We start from the raw sequence: 16,903 nt of genomic DNA on the forward strand, positions 1-16,903 counted from the left end.
CTCATAGGTAAAACTAGGAAGCTGGGTTCTGTTTGTTATAGGTTGCATTTGAAATGTCCCCTGAAAAGCTCATGAGTTCAAAGCATGATCCCCAATGCAGCAAGGCACAGAGGTGGGCTTATAGCCAATGATTAAGGTTCTGAAATCAAAAGTGGATTAATCCATTGGATGAATTAAGCCACTGATGGCTGAAAGAAATGGCGGGTGGTAAACTGTAGGTAGATGGGGCATGACTGGAGGAAGCAGGTGGCTAGAGGCATGTCCTGGGGGACTATATTATGTCCCTGGCTCTTCAAACTTTCCCTCCCAACCTCCCTGCCTCCTGGCAGCCATAAGCTAATTACCTTTTTAAAATTAGCATACTAAAACTTTGAGAACTTCTATGAAGATGTAGTGATATGTGACACATGGGCCTGGCACTATGTCTGGCACATGGTGGGCTCCTAGGTGTACAGTTGCTTGTGGAACATGAGCTCTGACAGAGCCATTCAGGTGGCGTGGTGCTCCATGGGTTACTCTGAGTAGCGCATTACAGCAGAAAATGCAGAATGCTGTTTTATTTTTGCCTCATCTCAGAAGCCTGTTGTAGTATATGGTCCCCTGAAGGGAACTTTCTTTCTGTTATGTTTAATTTTCTAGACCTTTATTATCCAATCTGCCTTCTCCTAAGTTTTCTGACTTTATTAAGGTCACAATCCCCAGAGTTCAACCAGCCTGAGTTCAAGAAGGAGCTGGAGGAACATTGATGTCCCAGGTGAAAATGAGTTCAGTGACCAACTCCTCTGGTCTTCTTTTTTTAGCACAGTGCTTTTAAATACTTTTTTAAAAATACCTCCAAATCTAAGTCCTCAGGAATAGATTTAATAAATTCCTCACTCATCATTACCCATGGAAGAAATCTATGAATATCACAACTTCACAGAAGCACTTTCTGGACCATCTGGTCAACCTACTACACACTGCACGAACCATCTCCATGAAAGTCCTAGAACCTGAGCTCCCAGTCTCCGAGTGAGCAGAAAACTCTCTCACAGGCCAAACAATTAATTTTTGAACAAGTCTCATGATTTTAAAAATTCTTTTGAGATAAATGGACATCTGCCTCCCTATAATTTTTCTAGTTGTTGATCCTGGTTCTGATTTTGGGATAAATATAGAGGAAGTCCCCTATTCATTTCATCTGGCACTTGTCAGGTATTTAGAGACTTCTCTTAGGCCTCCTCTGAGTCTCCATTTCTTCAGCTGTTCTGTACGATATTATTTTCAGAACTTCTACCTATCATTTGTTTTGGAATGTATTTCATTTTGTCGATTCCTCTCTGGAGGTGTTTTCCCTGGAACTGAGCACATTAGTCTGGCTGTGGTTTTTTTTAAAATAAACTACAATGAGAATCACTACATCTTTCAAAATAAATAGTGTAGTTTGCAGAGTGCAGTGGTGCACCCCTATAATCCCAGCGACTCTGGAGTCCAAAGCAGGAGAACTGGAAAGTTCAAGACCAGCCTCAGCACCTAGTGAGGTTCTAAGCAACTCAACAAGACCCTGACTCAAAATGAAAAAATAAGAAAGGCTGAGGATGTGGCGCAGTGGTTAAGTGCCCCTGGGTTCAATCCTCAGTACCAAATAAATAAATAAATAGTGTATTTCTATTAATTCAGTTTGAGGTTTCATTAGTATCTTAGACACACCTTACTGCAGATCTATATTAAGGATCTGATGAAGCAAGACCCTTGAAAATGTTTTCTAATGTCCTTTCCCTGAATATTGAGTTAAATGTCAATTCAGATCCCTACAAACCACTAATATGTGCTGCTTTGGGCCATTTTTGTTTATGCAATTTTTTTCTTCTTTTAAGCTCAATTTTGAGGTCTTATGTAGATTCATAGTAAATTCCTTTTTATTGAATTGGCTTATTGCTCTTAAAGTAATTTTATACCCTAACTGTACATTCAATACATTTAAGATTCTATCTTCCTGCCCTCCAGGATTTCTACAATGTGCCATTTTATGATGCCATCCAAGTGGTGGATATAAATATTGACAAGGCCATTGCTTAATAACTACAATCTAAGCACACACATAGTGGCAGATACTAAAACATGATCAGATGATTACGATACTGTGGGATAACTATGCCTTTTAAAGGATGTATAGAATACTGGGTGGGGTTTTTTTGGTAGGAACCCCTAACCAGACTAGGGGATTTTCTGGAGGAAATAAGATAAAGAGTGGTCAAAAGAGGAGTAAACAATCCACGTGGAAAGGAAAACCTAGAACAATGCTCCAAGCAGAGAAAAGAGCATGTGCAAAGATCAAGGCGTGGATCCTGAAGAAACTGAAAGAAGATTGGTTGGTGGGTGTAGTAGGAGGAGCCGTAGTGGAACAGCATCTAGGAGCCTGCTCCTGCCAGGCTTGTAGGCCACGTCAAGGGGTTTGGACTTTGCAAACCTTTATGTTTACAAATATAAATTTAAACTGCTTCTGGAAGTCCCCAGGGTTTGGATGGTGTCAGTGCTGGAGGCTAGCTAGGAGGGCGGTGAGTTTGGTCCACCTGACCTGATCCCAGAGCATTCCCAGGACTTGCCTCCTGGATTCCTACCTTCCCCCCCATCATCAGGTGTCCTTGAAAATGAGCATATTAGCAGATGCCTTATCCTCCCAAGGAGCTCTGCCAATAAAAAAAAATTAAGTTGAAGTGGAAGATTCAAGTATTTGTTTAGTATCTAGTGCTCATCAGCCTAATTTCCATTGCAAAAGAAAACATGGCTTTTCAGTTTTATCTCCCAGGCTACTGAACCTGGTTAGTGGCTGGTGAGTCTAGTTAAAGTCAATCTATCCTTGTAGAGTGATGTGCTAGTTCTGTGGGATGTCGGTTGGTATTGGAAGGCTCAGTTTCCCTGATTAAACTGATTTGGAAAATGCTGGCCTACCCAAAGTTAATCAGGACTCTTTACCACAGCAGTAACAGGAGACTTGAATATGCTGATGTGCTCTGCAAAGCTGCCAAAGAGCAATGGTTTCCATATTTAAATGACCACGGACAATTTTTCCTTTGAAGATCAGTGTTGTGCAGAATATGCTTTGGGAGATGCTTCTCTACTTACTAATTATACAACCTCAGGAAAGTTATTTATTCTCTCTGAGCTACCGTTTTCCTACTTTTAATATAAATCAAGTACCTACCTTCTGAAGTGCGTGCTACCTAGTAAATTCTCAATAAATGTTTCTTATTACTGTCATTGTTGTTATTATTGTTATTATTATGAAAGTTAGAATAGCACAATGGATAGGAGCCTGTGATTTGGACCCAGAATATCTGGACTCAAATCCCAGCTCTGCTACTTACTTTAGTCTTTATGACCTTGGACAAGTCATATAAACTTCCTGAGCCTCAGTTTCCTCTTTGGCAAAATAGACTTGGTATAGGGATTAAATAAGAAAATGTGTTGAGTTCCATATCTCTAATTCTAGCAGATGGTAAACGCTCAGCAACTGATAATAATAAAGAATGATAATAGCCCTGAGCATTTGGGCAGATTCTTGGAGTCAATGAGTTAAGAAGGCAGGTCTCTCAGAGGACTGGTGAAAAGTTTGGATCTGAGCAATGCAAAGTCACTCCAGTAAAGAATGCACACTGGAAAGCTTTCTAGAACCTTTCTTTCAGCTTTCCTAAACCTATGACCTTTTACATTCCCTGTCTTCTGAGAAGACACACTTGCATTTTTTTCCTTTCCTGAATTTCTGCTGATGGATAAAATCCTTTTCTCCTCTCCATTCTTAGAATATATTCCTCCTGATACATTTCTCTTTTCAAAAAAACGTACAAATTAGCTGGGCATGGTGGCACGTGCCTATAATCCCAGTGGCTCTGGAGACTGAGACAGGAGGATCGGGAGTTCAAAGCCAGCTTCAGCTACTTAGTGAGACACTTAGAAACTTAAAGAAATTTTATCTCTAAATAAAATAGAAAAAAAAGGGCTGGAGATGTGGCTCAGTGGTTAAGTATCCTTGGTTTAAAAAATAACGTACCCATTACCATTAACAACTTGATATCTCCTTTATACAAATGGTCTCACTCATGGGGCTGTAAGCCCTTTGAGGCTGGACCATGTCTCAGTCGTCTAGTCAGCATGCCTGGGGAAATGTGCAAAAAGCCCACAGCAAATATGGTTCCTTTCACTTAAGCCAATGTAGGACCTGAAAATTTGGAGCTTAGAACTGATTATTCACTTTAAAATGGATTATTCCATTTACCGTAGGCTTAGTCATCATAGTTCTTTACATATCATTTCTCAAACAATTTCATCCTCAAAATTTGCAAGTTTCTGGGATATCCATGCATATCATTGGAGACAGTTATAGGAGACTTTGTAACACAAGGCCTCCAGATAAGAAACTTTGTTACACGTTGGAATAAAAATGCCTGTGTCTTCAGACTGCTTATAACAAAGGGTAAGTAAAAAAAATGCTGATGAATTCCTATGAGTACATAAAGCCTAAGCTAAAAGAAAATCTATGGGGTTACAGTGCTTTTCATAATGAAAAACATTTAGAGAGTTTATTTTAAAAATATTGTAGTCTGTATTGTTATGCTTTTGTCTAGGAATGGAATTTTCCAAAATGTATTTTCTAAGTGATATTTTCATTTTCTATTGCAATATTATTCCAATAAGTCATTTAAAGATTGAAACTTGGGGAAAAAACATTTAAAAGTGAAACTTGGCTGAGATATGGAAGATTAAAAGCTATGCTAAGAGGTCAGAGGTTTAAAGAAATAATGTTCTGATCTGCAAATGTATAGAATATATGGAAGGCTCACAGGATGGTGTATACTGTAGAGAAGGAAATGGCAGCTGCATTGACCTCACTTCAATGTAATATACTAACAGGTCAATGGGTCTGTTAGTTGTATTAGTCTGTTTTTCATTACTGGAATACACTAAAAATTTTGTTGATAGGGATGAATGTTTGAAATATTTAGAGATTATTTCTCATCACTCAAATAGGCTCACCCAAGAGTAATTCATAATTATGTTTTTTCCTTAAGTGATAAGTCTTAAAATAAGAAGAGAATTGTCTTGTAATTTTAGCTTATAAAGCAATATAAAGAATACTTAAAACAGGGCACATATAAACAAAAGAAGTGCTTATAAACAAAAAAATGAAAATTAAGCTCACAGTTTGGGAGGATAAAAGCCCAGACCATGTGGTGCTGTCAGGGGTGAGGGCCTCATGGCTGCATCACCTCATGGCATATGGCATCAAAATGGTGGGATGAGTGGAAGAGGGAGAGATCACATCACCAGACAGGAAAGGAAGCCAGAGAGTCATTCAGAGGTCAGGCTCAAGCTTTTATAACAATTTCCTTTCCTGAGAACTGACTTAGGGGTCACGCAAGAACTACCTTAATGGCTTCTGAGGGCAGTGCTCCCAATGACCTAAAGGCCTCCCACTAAGCCCCACCTTTTAAAGGTCCCACCACCTCCCACATCACCACACCATGGATCAAGCCTCCAACACAAGAACTCTTGGTGGACAAAACACACTCAAACCATAATACTAGGGGGTTCTTCCAAGTATGAGAGTAAGAGGTGAGGTCCCCAATATCACTGATTAAAGAACATCTCTTCCATAGCCACCCATAGATCAAGCCAAGAACAGTATTTGGTTCTTTTAATTACCTGACCATAACAAGGACTCTCCCAATAGTTGTCATAAAATATGACCATAGATATAAAGATGTCACAGTGCATTCTGTTTTCTCTTTGGTCTACTTGGGCCCCTTCCTAGGTCATGGGTATTCAGTGAACATTTGTTAAGGGCCTATTGATTTTTGCTTTGTTTATTGGCTGAACTAGACATAACTTAGATTGAAAGAGCTCTCTTGTCCTTCAGGCTCATTCCCCACAAACAGGAAATGATTTTGCATCTCCCTGTCCAAGCCCAGTTCCTGACAAAATGGATCAGCTTAGTGCTAAGTCCCATTTTTTTTTAAAAGAGATATTACTGCTGGAAACTTGGCAGCTTGTTCTCTCAAAGTGACAGCTTTCAAAAAGTCTACCTAACACAATTTAGCCTAATTCCAAACACATCAGAAAATGGGCTGTGGAAGGAAAAAAAAATCTCTCCTCAGGAACCAGTTGCCTCTCTGTCCTACTCTTTCTCTAATATGAAAAAAAAAAGGATTATATTCTCCCTGGGTTGTAAAAATATTCTTCTGAGAATGATTGTACCTGTCACAGATGGAATCTTGAAATAAGTAAAATGTTTAGGTTCATATTCTAGGAATTCCCTGGTGAGCTGAATTCTCCATGCAATCTTTGGTAATGTTGTTACTAACCTATAGGCATAAACACTATTCGTGAAGTAGGTCTGTCGGTGGTGGAGAGAACAATCGGAAAAAGGTCTCTTGCATTTCTTTGGGATATGTGAAATTTTAGACTATTCTATTTAGAATCATTTTAGACATTTTCTTCTTCAGCAACTAATTTTTAAAACAGTTGCTATTAAGAGGCCCTTCAACTTCCTGGAAGGAGATAGACCAAGCAACTTAGTGTGACCATATCTCAAAATAAAAATAAATAAATAACTAAATTAAAAGGAATGGGAATGTGACTCTGTGATAAAGCACCCCTGGGTTTAATCCCCAGTACCTTAAAATGTTTAAGAAATGACCAACTTCCTAGAAGGAGATAGACCAAGAGAAAAGGGGCTCACACCTTCTCCCTGGGCTAGAATCCCTCTCCTGTAGCCTGGAGTACCTCTTTCTCTCTATTTTCTCCCCGACATTACAGTTACCTTTATAAAATGTAATCTTGCTATTCAGAATCTGCAAGGATGAAAGGCAAGGTCTTCAATGCCTAGTTTAGTGAGATCCCTGCCATCTCCCAGGCTTCTCTCTTACTCCCATAGTCACTCCTCACTACTTGGCCTATGCTATTCCCTCTGCTGAAGAGGCCCTTCCATGCACCTTATAAACATTCTGGAACATTCTGATTCATCTTCTAAGACCCAGTTCAGAGATCTGTCATATGAAGCCTCTCTCACACTCTTTCTTGCTCTGCCACACTACAAGATGTCCCTTTTGATTATTTCACAGGTATTTTCATAAATCTCACTTAGTTATTGCACTGAATGGCGATGATCTTTTCTTGTTTATTTCATCTATTAGACTGAGAGCTCTCCATCTATTAGACTGGAGGCTTGGGACTGACTTAGTCATTTTTGTGTCCCTGGAGAGAGCCTGGAGCTGCTCCTGGCACATATGTGACAACCAGTGTATGTTTTTGACAAACTGAGTGAAAGGCTGAACTGTACTAATTTCTTAATCACACATAGAATGCTTCTTTTATTCCTTCAGTAACCTTGAATCCACAGAGTTTACTCCCATCAAGTAGAGGTTGATTGTTAACTGGTTAGTTGGTTGATTTGGTTCTGACACTGATGGGAGGGAGAAGATCCTCAGAAAAACAAAAGGTCCATTGGCCTGAAAACTACTAGACCCTACATTTTTTGCAAAACCAGGTTCGCTTTCTTATTTGATTTCAATGCAAATAAATATGCGAATTACTGCTGCAAATGGTTGCCTACTGCTAATAACACAGAGTCCAACAAGCAGAGTCCAACTGCAAATGGTTGCCTACTGCTAATAACACAGAGTCCTTATATTCACCCAAGAATATAAGGTGATCTCCTGGAACACATTTCCAGCCGCACATAATTTGACACCAAAAAAAGGCTTTACAGATATATATATATATCTCAACACTAGCCCCTGGAGATATCTCTCTCTCTCTCTCTCTCTCTCTCTCTCTCTCTCTCTCTCTCTCACACACACACACACACACACACACACACACACACACACATATATATATATATGATATATATCTCACACCAACTGACTACACAGAATAGTCTATTAGAAATTAATGTAAATCCAAACAATCTGAGGAGATTGTCACAGTACTTTTCCTGCCCAATGACTCTGGAGGTTGAGGCAGGAGGATCACAAGTTCAAGTCCAACCTCAGCAACTTAGTGAGGTCCTAAGCAACTTAGTGAGACCATGTCTCAAAATAAATAAATAAAAAGGAATGGGGATGTGACTCTGTGATAAAGCACCCCTAGGTTCAACCCCCAATACCAAACAACAAAAAGAATCCCTAAAACAATTTGAGGATGTCAGATCAGATATCCACTGACTGGCTAGTCCCACCTCTGAGATCCCATCTTTACTTCAAATAATTCAGTTTTTCCTAGATGTTATGATGTGTATGGGAGGAAGTTTATGTGAGTCCAAACATTTTGATAAAGATTTTGCTTTACTAAAATCCTCCCCACACCTTTTAGGTGTAGGATATTGCCATGTTGCCCAGGTCAACCTTGAACTCCTGGTCTTAAGTAATCCTCTTGCCTCAACTTCCCAAGTAGCTAAAACTACAGTTCTTGCCACTCTAATACAATAATTTCTAACTAAATATTCACAGCCATGAGAGAAGGGCATTGTACACATCCGTGTATATTACATACATCATATGCAGTGATGGTCAGGATATATTGCTACAGGTTTCATCCAAAGGACAAAGTTGACATTTTCCTCTTTTTTCCTCTCTGAGCTTCTTAATCAGTTCCTCCATAGCAGCTTAGGAAAGGGAAGAGCCATCATTAAAATTAAAAGGAGGAGGAGGAGGAGGAGGAGGAGGAGGAGGAGGAGGAGGAGGAGAGGAGGAGGAGGAAGAGGAGGGGGAGGAGGCAGAGGAGGAGGAGGAGGAGGGGGAGGAGGCAGAGGAGGAGGAGGAGGAGGGGGGGAGGAGGAGGAGGAGGGGGAGGAGAAAAGGAGCAGGAGGAGGAGAAGGAAGAGGAGGAGGTGGGGGTGGAGGGGAGGGGTAGAGGGGGAAGGGAAGGAGAAGGAGAAGGTAGTGTTTGGTTTCTGGCTTTGTGTTCCAGAGCCAAAGACATCCTGATAGGTGACCAGGGAGTGAAGAGTGCTCTTGGAGGCCACTAGTGGCTACTGGGTGAACTGCAATAAGATGGCATCAAACAAACAAAACAGAAGAAATGACTTTGCCTTCCTAGCATTAGTCTCTTAGCAGGTATAACTTGGAGAGAACTTGATATATTTAGTGTCAGAAATCTGCTTTTTGGACAATCAGAAATCTGAAATGTACAGAGTCACCTTCTTGTTTAGATTTTTTGTATACTGATATTGTTTTCTGTCCTCCTCATTTGGGACTTGACAGCTATGATTCCTAGTTGATTCAGAGGAATCAACTGCATGTCCTCCACAGCATCAGTGACTAGCTCACCTGTGTGAAAATATTAAATGAATGCATGTTTTTGAAGTCTGGAACTTGTCATTAAAAATAAGATTATTATGATGGTAGGGGTGATGGGTCATTCGATTTGCAAGTGACTGTTCATTCATTCAAATCATTCTGCAGTCACTGGACTTTCATGTCCTTGTGTCAGGATCTCTATGACTATCCCAGGGTGTCACTTGGGTTGCGGGCCTATGACTGCCAAGTAAATAATGCCAAATATATATATTTTTTCAAAATAATTGAGTCAACCTCTCTGTTACCCCTACCTCCCAACACAAACAAACAAAACCAGTTATGTCTGATTTTTTTTTAAATTACCTGACCTGAACATGTTCTCTGACAGTTTTGATGCCTTATTGGCAACATTTTGTTCTGACTTCAGATTTACAAAGTGTTGTATATTTCCTGTAGGATCACTGGATACTTGTTATTCTGATCTTGTAGGGGTATGATTATTTACATGCTCCAAATCAATAAATATTTATTAATCATGTGCTATAGGTTAGACCTACTACAGACACTATCCATCTGATCCTCAGGACAGCCTATAAGGTGTTACTTTTGTTTTGCTGATGGGTAAACTGAGACCACAGCACAAGATGACTTGCCCTGGGTCCTAGGACTGGAATCTCGGTTCTCTGCCCCCCTGCACAACAGGGCTCTTTGCTCCCCTGCACTTTCTGTGGGAGGATTCCATTTCTCCTCACCCATCCTGGTAAGGATGATGGTGCCCCTTGCTCTTTCTGCTCCTACTACCCACTTATTCTAGAGTCTAGGTGCCCAGTGTCTTTTCTGCCAGAGGGGAATTTTGCTAGAGAATGGAATTCTCCAAGGTGACCTCCTTGATAGTTGGATGTCTGCTTTCCAATTTTGTTTCAGTTCTTAAAAAGAAAAAAAAGACTTTTGGTCTGGGCAGTGAAGGCGTGAACTGCTTGCTTTGGATCTGTTTCCAAACTACCTCTGTCACCGGGGTTGAGATAAACTGATTAACATGTCCTTTCCCAACTCCGCTCTGTGGTTCTATTAGTGAGGTTTTAGAGTGTGGCCCTAGTTTGGAGAGTTAGTTTCAAATGAGTTCATCTTGCTCCTTCCAAAACTGTCCTCTGTGTTCAATTGAAGATGACCTTGTGTTTTGTGAGTCTCTACCCCAAATCTGGAGGGTACCTGCTGAATACCTCTCTGTTTACACAGTTTGATATCAAATTGTCTAAACGTGATAGTGGCAGAACCCAACCTGTCTGCAAGGTCTGAAAATTTCTCTGACATGCTAGATTTGTAAGTAACCAATGCCATCCTTTCTCGCTGCTACCCAGAGCTCTGCCTCCACCTGGGTTTTCACACACACAGCCACAGAGTGACAGTGCTCACCAACCCCAGCAAGAAGGTGTTTATCCCCCAACGAGATGCAACACAGAGAACCCTAAAGAGAAAAATTGGATTTGGGTGCATAAATGATCCTGCAAAAAGAGCTCTCAGCTAGATGCCATTCAGGGTCATGAATCTGAACATCCCTGCAGTGGCCCAAGGGAATGGCACCCGCATCACCAAGCCAGCTCTGGCACCTGGGCCCGTCACAGTTGACAGGGCTGAGAGAAGGTCAGCTGGTGGCTGCCATACCCAGAGCAGCTCCCATGGGATCAGGAGGAGGCAAGAGGCAGGGGAAACAGCTTGCCTTGCCTGCTCCCCTGGCTGATCTAGAGACAAATAGAGGGCTTCCATCTCTATTACTGTCAGAATCTGGCACCTCTCGCCAGCTCTGAAATTCACAGCAATGGATGGAGGAGGGAGGAGGGAGATGGAAGGAGGTGCAAGCCAGACAATCAAAAAACAGACACAATATTTTGGAAGTGGAATCTTCCAGCTAGAGAGCATTCTCAAAAGTGTCGAGGTTGCTCAAAGGTGCATTCATTCAGCACCTTTGTTTTGTGGAGGAAATGTAGTTGGAAAGTGGAAAGACAAAGAGACTTCCCCGGGGGTTACAAGGTCAATAAGTGGCAGAACTGGGTAAAGGAGCTGGGTCTCTGGTGCTTTTCCCACTCAGAAGAGGATTTGGGAGTCCTTTCTTGCAGATACCAGCAGGGGCATCCTTTCTTGGAGCTCTGCCGAGACAGAGGATGCTCACGTAGCAGCATCCACGGGGGCAGAGAGGCCAGCCGGGGCTCTGCCTGGATGCAATGGCTTATTCCTACCTTGCAGGTTGACACCCCGGGGCACCAGGCCCTGCAGCTCCTCTGTGGGGAGGTCGTCTTCTGCTGCATTGGAGTTGTTGGGTGGGATTGCTCTCCTGCCCCCAAAGGTGGTTCTGGAAGTGTCTGACATTCTCAGATTTGCAAGATCCTTGGGAGAAGAGGAGGAGAGCACGGGAAAGGGAGTGTGAAATGAGTTCCATCTGAGACAAGGATTCCAAAATAGAGAAACAGACCTATCGGCGTGTGACAGCACCCGAGCAACACATTCTGAGTTTCACATAAATAAAAACTCACAAGTGGCAGCGAGGATTAACCCAATGATGGAGTGCAGTCCCCAAGGATTTCGGGGGGGAGGTTTGTTCACCAAAACATATGGAAAACAGGGGAAAGTGGGTTGATGGGAGGGAATGAAAAATTTTAAACATTGTAGGGAGCAGGGTTTTCCCTTCCCCAAAATCCCGGAAGGCAACATCTTTGTAAGAAACATTGATTGGGGCTGGGATGTGGCTCAAGCGGTAGCACGCTCGCCTGGCATGAGTGCGGCCCGGGTTCCATCCTCAGCACCACATACAAAGATGTTGTGTCCGACGAAAACTAAAAAATAAATATTAAAATTCTTAAAAAAAAGAGAGAGAAACATTGACTGACCTAAGCATGTACCTATGCCCACTTCATATGTATTTATAAGACCTAAGACACTTTTTGATTTTTAGTTGTAAATGGGCACAATATCTTTGTTTTATTTTTATGTGGTGCTGAGGATCGAACCCAGTGCCTCACAAATGCCAGGCAAGTGCTCTACCACTGAGCCACAACCCCAGTCCCCTAAGTCACTTTTAAAAATAAATTCATACAACTGTTTCCAGGTAAGTGTTTTCTTCCAAAGCATTCCCATTTGCAGTTTAATTCAATCAATGTTGATTGAGGGCCTGCTAGGAGCCAGACTGTGTTCTAGGTACTTGGGATAGACGTGTCAGAGAACAGAACAGAATTTCTGCCCTGGGAGATTATAGGGCAGTAGGATTAGGGAGAGGCCGCACCCAGAGTTTTAAATCAATCAGTTGGTATGTTAGGGTGGGTGGAAGTGCTTTGGAAACAAGTGAGGAGATGGAGAGGTTCGGTGGTGGGAAGGAGGCCCACAGGCAATTTGGACTCTGTGCAGGCAAACAGCCAACCTAAACACCACACACCTTAGCTCAGCCACCAATAAGCACTTGTTGACCAACTGACCAAATGAAGGGGACTTTGTTTCTGGACCTTGATCACCTGGATCACCCTGTCATCACTCCTGGTAACTTGGCTGTTTTCACAAACCAGGCACACCCTCAAGAGATGAGGCCTGCCATGACAGAGTCAATTAGATTAGTCTGGGAAACGTGGAGCAATAGAGCAAGAGGCTGAGGACCGAGCCATTTGCCAAGGTATTTGGTCTTGGAAGGAGACAGGAGTGTTTGGAAGGATAAGGTCCAAATAGGTATCCATAATGTCTCTAAACATATTTACGCACAGTCCCTGAGGGGCTGAGGGGAGGGAGGGAGCCGGGAGAGACAAACAGGTTTAATGATGGAAAGAAAGCAGGAAAAAGCAGTCCCCTGCTGAAAAATAGCAAAGGTAAGGGTTGGACCACTCCAGGGGCAGGTTTTGAGGCAGGTTTGGAGTAGGACAGGATGCCGCAGGGCCACAGAATATCAGGAGAGGGAGCAGTTAAAGCAGAGAACTGGCCGGGTGGGTGGCACACACCTGTAATCCCAGCAACTGGGGAGGCTGAGGCAGGAGGATTGCAAGTTCAAAGCCAGCCTCAGCAACTTACAGAGGCCCTAAGCAACTCAGTAAGATGGTATCTCAAAATAAAATATAAAAAGTGCTGGGGGGCTGGGGTTGTGGCTCAGTGGTAGAGCGCTCACCTTGCACAGGTGGGACCCGGGGTCGATCCTCAGCACCACATAAAAATAAAGGCATGGTGTTATGTCTATCTACACCAAAAATGAATATTTTTTTAAAAAGTGCTGGGGATGTGACTCTGTGGTTAAGCACCCTGGATTCAACCCACATTCAAAAACCAAAAAGCAAAGAATTGGGATACCCCAAGGCCATTCTGGGTGGGTCTGGGGAAGGGGGTGGTTCAAGTTCAACCCTTGCATTGGTACTGGGAAGCTGATGGGCAGGAGCTGGGATGGGAGAACCTGCTCCTTTGCAGGCAAGTAGACATTCCTACCTGGTGCTAGCTTTCCTGTCCCCTGCTGCATACTTGTCCCTTGGGGGAGCACCCCCAACTCCCCTATTCATGGGCCTCAGCAAGCAGTGCTTTCAGGATGGCTTCGTGGAGTCCCTAAGAGGTGTCCCACTCTAGAGCGAAGCTGGGTCTTGCGAAGCTAAGGGGCCAAGAGCTGGGGCTGGAGGAATGGAGCTGCCTCTGCCCTCCTTGGGAGCAGGAGCAACCCCCTCACCAGAGAGCCAGGCACAGGGGACAGCTGGCTCAGGGTCCCAGGGTGCAGGGCTGCCGCTTACCTGCGTGAGCTCCCCAAGGAAGTGCCCTAGCGTAGGCTTGCTCTGTGCCTCTTGGGGACTTCCTCAAAAGGACGGAGGCAAAAGGATCAGAAAGTTGGCTCTTAAATAACTTTCCAACAGCTCCCACCCTCCTCTGCCCGTCCTACGGGTTTTCTCCTCCCCCTTCTAAAAGCTGGAGCTAGCAGAGGAGTTTAGAGGACTTCCCCTTTACTTCTGCAACCCTGCCCTGTTGATGGGGCATGCGCCCCCTTTCTCCCCGCCCCCGGCCCCGCGCACTCCTCTTGCTCCCGGTTTCGCATCTCCTCACCATCCCCATCCCCAGTTCTGCGCACCTCTCCCCCCACCCCGCCCCCACCCCCTCCTCCCTTGGCTGCTGGAGTGGCAGGCGGTCCCCTCCCCTCCTCTTTGGTCAGATGGGCTGGAAGGGTCTTTCACAAAGGAATGTTTTTGCAATGCCAGTTTGGCTGATGTGGCTTGGCAGGAGGGAGGGTCTGCCCTCTCACAGACAGGTCACACAGGCAGCTGTGACCATGCATGAAGCAAAGCAATGTGTCCCTCTTGTGCAAATAAGCCTGCGTTCTTGAATCATCTGGGGAGCCACAGCCACCGCCTAACCACAAAACTTCCTGCAGGACAGCGATGCCCAGCCCCAGGATGAGTAAATTGCCTTGAAAAGCGCCCCACAAATTAGAAAGTGACGCTTTGTTTTCTCTCTGAAAGCCATACTGATGTATCTTCAAAAATTAGAAATTGGTGTGAATATTCTATGTGTACACCCAGAGATATGAAAAAATGTGCTCTCTATATGTAATAAGAACTGTGATGCATTCTGCTGTCATATTTAAATAAAAAAAGAAAAAAATTAAAAAGAAAAATTTTCTCCTAAAATTTCCATTTTTTTCTCCCCTCCCCCGAGCCTTTGTTATTTCTAAATACTCTTATGTCAACTGTGGCTAATTCCATCTTCTTTGCTATCCTCAATATCTGAACCTGCCATAGGGAAAAAAAAAATATAGATGTCTTTGGTTAGAAATGCTCCCACTTTTTTTTCTACCAAATCTATGAACTTGTCAGCGAATTTATCTAAAGTTTCCTCCTTTTTCTTTTTCTTTCTGTTGCTAAACTGGGAAAGGTCCCTCCTCAACCCTTGTTGTCCAAAGTAAGTGCTCTGGGTCCCCTTCACTTGGTTCCATTTTACCTTCTTGACAGGACTTTGCTGCACTTCTTATCCATCCTTCCTTCTGTTCTCTCACAGCTGCTGCTCATCAGCATTGACAAAATTTCAATTCAAATCTCTTCAATATGTTTAAAACCCTTTGCTCAACCCATGATCCCCCACCTATCCTTCATTTCCTTTTCTCCCCTCTATCACTGAGCTTCTGCCATCTGGCTTCTATCTGAAACAGTTTTAGTCCATTTTGTTCCTATAACGAAATCCCAGAGCCTGGATAATTGGTAGAGAAAGGAGGTTCATTCTGCTTATGGTTCTAAACATCAAGAACATGACACTTGCATCTTCTCAGCATCCAGTGAGTAGCTTGAGTGTGTGTCTTCATGTGCAGAAAAGCAGAAGGAAAAATGGACATGGTCAGAAAAGAGGAAACATGAGGAGTGGCCTCACTATATAAGTGACCATTCCCCTGGAGCTGCTTGAATCGCCTTAATAACCCAATCACCTCTTAAAGATCCCCCACCTGTTGGCACCTTAACATGGAGGACCAGATGTCACCACACATTTTGGAGGGATCAAATCACATTCCAATCACGGCAGTCTCCAACCGTCTATTCTCCAACCAAAGAGCAGGATTAGGTTCCTATTCACTTAATCTTCTGGAAGCACTGAACTATAGCATCCATTCTCTCCTTGAAGAGCCACCCCCTTGGCCACTAGAACATTGCACCTTGCTGTTTCTTCTAGTATAGCTCATGTGCTTTCCTCATCTCCGTAACTGGTGGTTTTCAGTTCCCATCAATCTCACAACATTTTTCAAATCCAGATCTCTAGCCAGAGCTGCAGTCTCCCCTCCCTCACTGCCTTCTGGTCACCTTCACTTGGCATATCCAAGTGACAGCTCATACCCGTCACCTCTAAAATAAGATAGGCTGTCTTCCCTAAAGACCTGGTCCACCTCAGGAGTTCCCTACCTCACCGAATGACCTTTGCATGCAGTTGCCAAGTTAGTCGTGTGGTTCATTCTTGACACTTCTTTCTTCTCCTCCTCAAGCCTTACATCCAATCCTTCATCAAATATTTTCTATTCTACCTCTTGAATACCTCTTGAATTGACCCATTTACCCCTTTCTAGTCCATTCTCCACAATGCAGTCAGAAAGAAATCAGAATGAGCTTTGCAGGACTCAAATCTGAAATCAAGTTCTTTGCCTAAAGCCCTTCCGTGGCTACTTAACTTTGCTTTGGAGATGAATTCCAAACATTGACTGACAAGGCTCTGTGCAAGCTAGACCCTGCTTTGCTTTCCAGCTCTGTCTTCCTCACACTGTCTTGCTGTTCTACCCCACTCCCCGTTATAGTTTAGACATGCCTGTTCCCCAAAAGTTCCTGTGTTAGTGCAGAAAGGGCAATGATTAGATCATGAGAGCTGTGGCTTTAATCAGTAGATTAGTCCATTTGATGGGTTGGTAATTTCAAAGGACTAATTGGTTGGTGACTGTAGGCAGGTAGAGTGTGGCTGGAGGAAGAAGGTCATTGGGGGGGTGTGACTTTGGGGTTTATATTTTGTCCCTGGAACCTATCTTTCTCTGCTTCCTGGCTGCCATGAGCAAAGCAGTGCTTGTCTACCATGCCCTTCCAACATGATGTTTGGCCTCAACTTGGGCCCAGAACAATGGCGTCCCTGACCATGGACTGAGACCTCTGAAAGTG

At 43.3% G+C, this 16,903-nt stretch overlaps 1 protein-coding gene across 1 annotated transcript in view; it reads right to left on the reverse strand.

Moving 5' to 3' along the window:
* Nucleotides 1-14,090, reverse strand: part of F13a1 (coagulation factor XIII A chain) — a 175,158-nt gene extending 161,068 nt beyond the window's left edge. Inside the window, exons 1-2 of the mRNA XM_077801735.1 lie at nt 14,021-14,090; nt 11,513-11,660 (exon numbers count right to left, since the gene is read on the reverse strand). Coding sequence (XP_077657861.1) covers nt 11,513-11,642 — 130 coding nt within the window. The 5' untranslated portion in view covers nt 11,643-11,660; nt 14,021-14,090. The remainder of the gene's footprint in view (nt 1-11,512; nt 11,661-14,020) is intronic.
* Nucleotides 14,091-16,903: the final 2,813 nt, after the last annotated feature.

This window comes from Urocitellus parryii, chromosome 8 (assembly GCF_045843805.1).
Source record: "Urocitellus parryii isolate mUroPar1 chromosome 8, mUroPar1.hap1, whole genome shotgun sequence".
In the NCBI taxonomy this organism is placed as follows: Eukaryota; Metazoa; Chordata; class Mammalia; order Rodentia; family Sciuridae; genus Urocitellus; species Urocitellus parryii.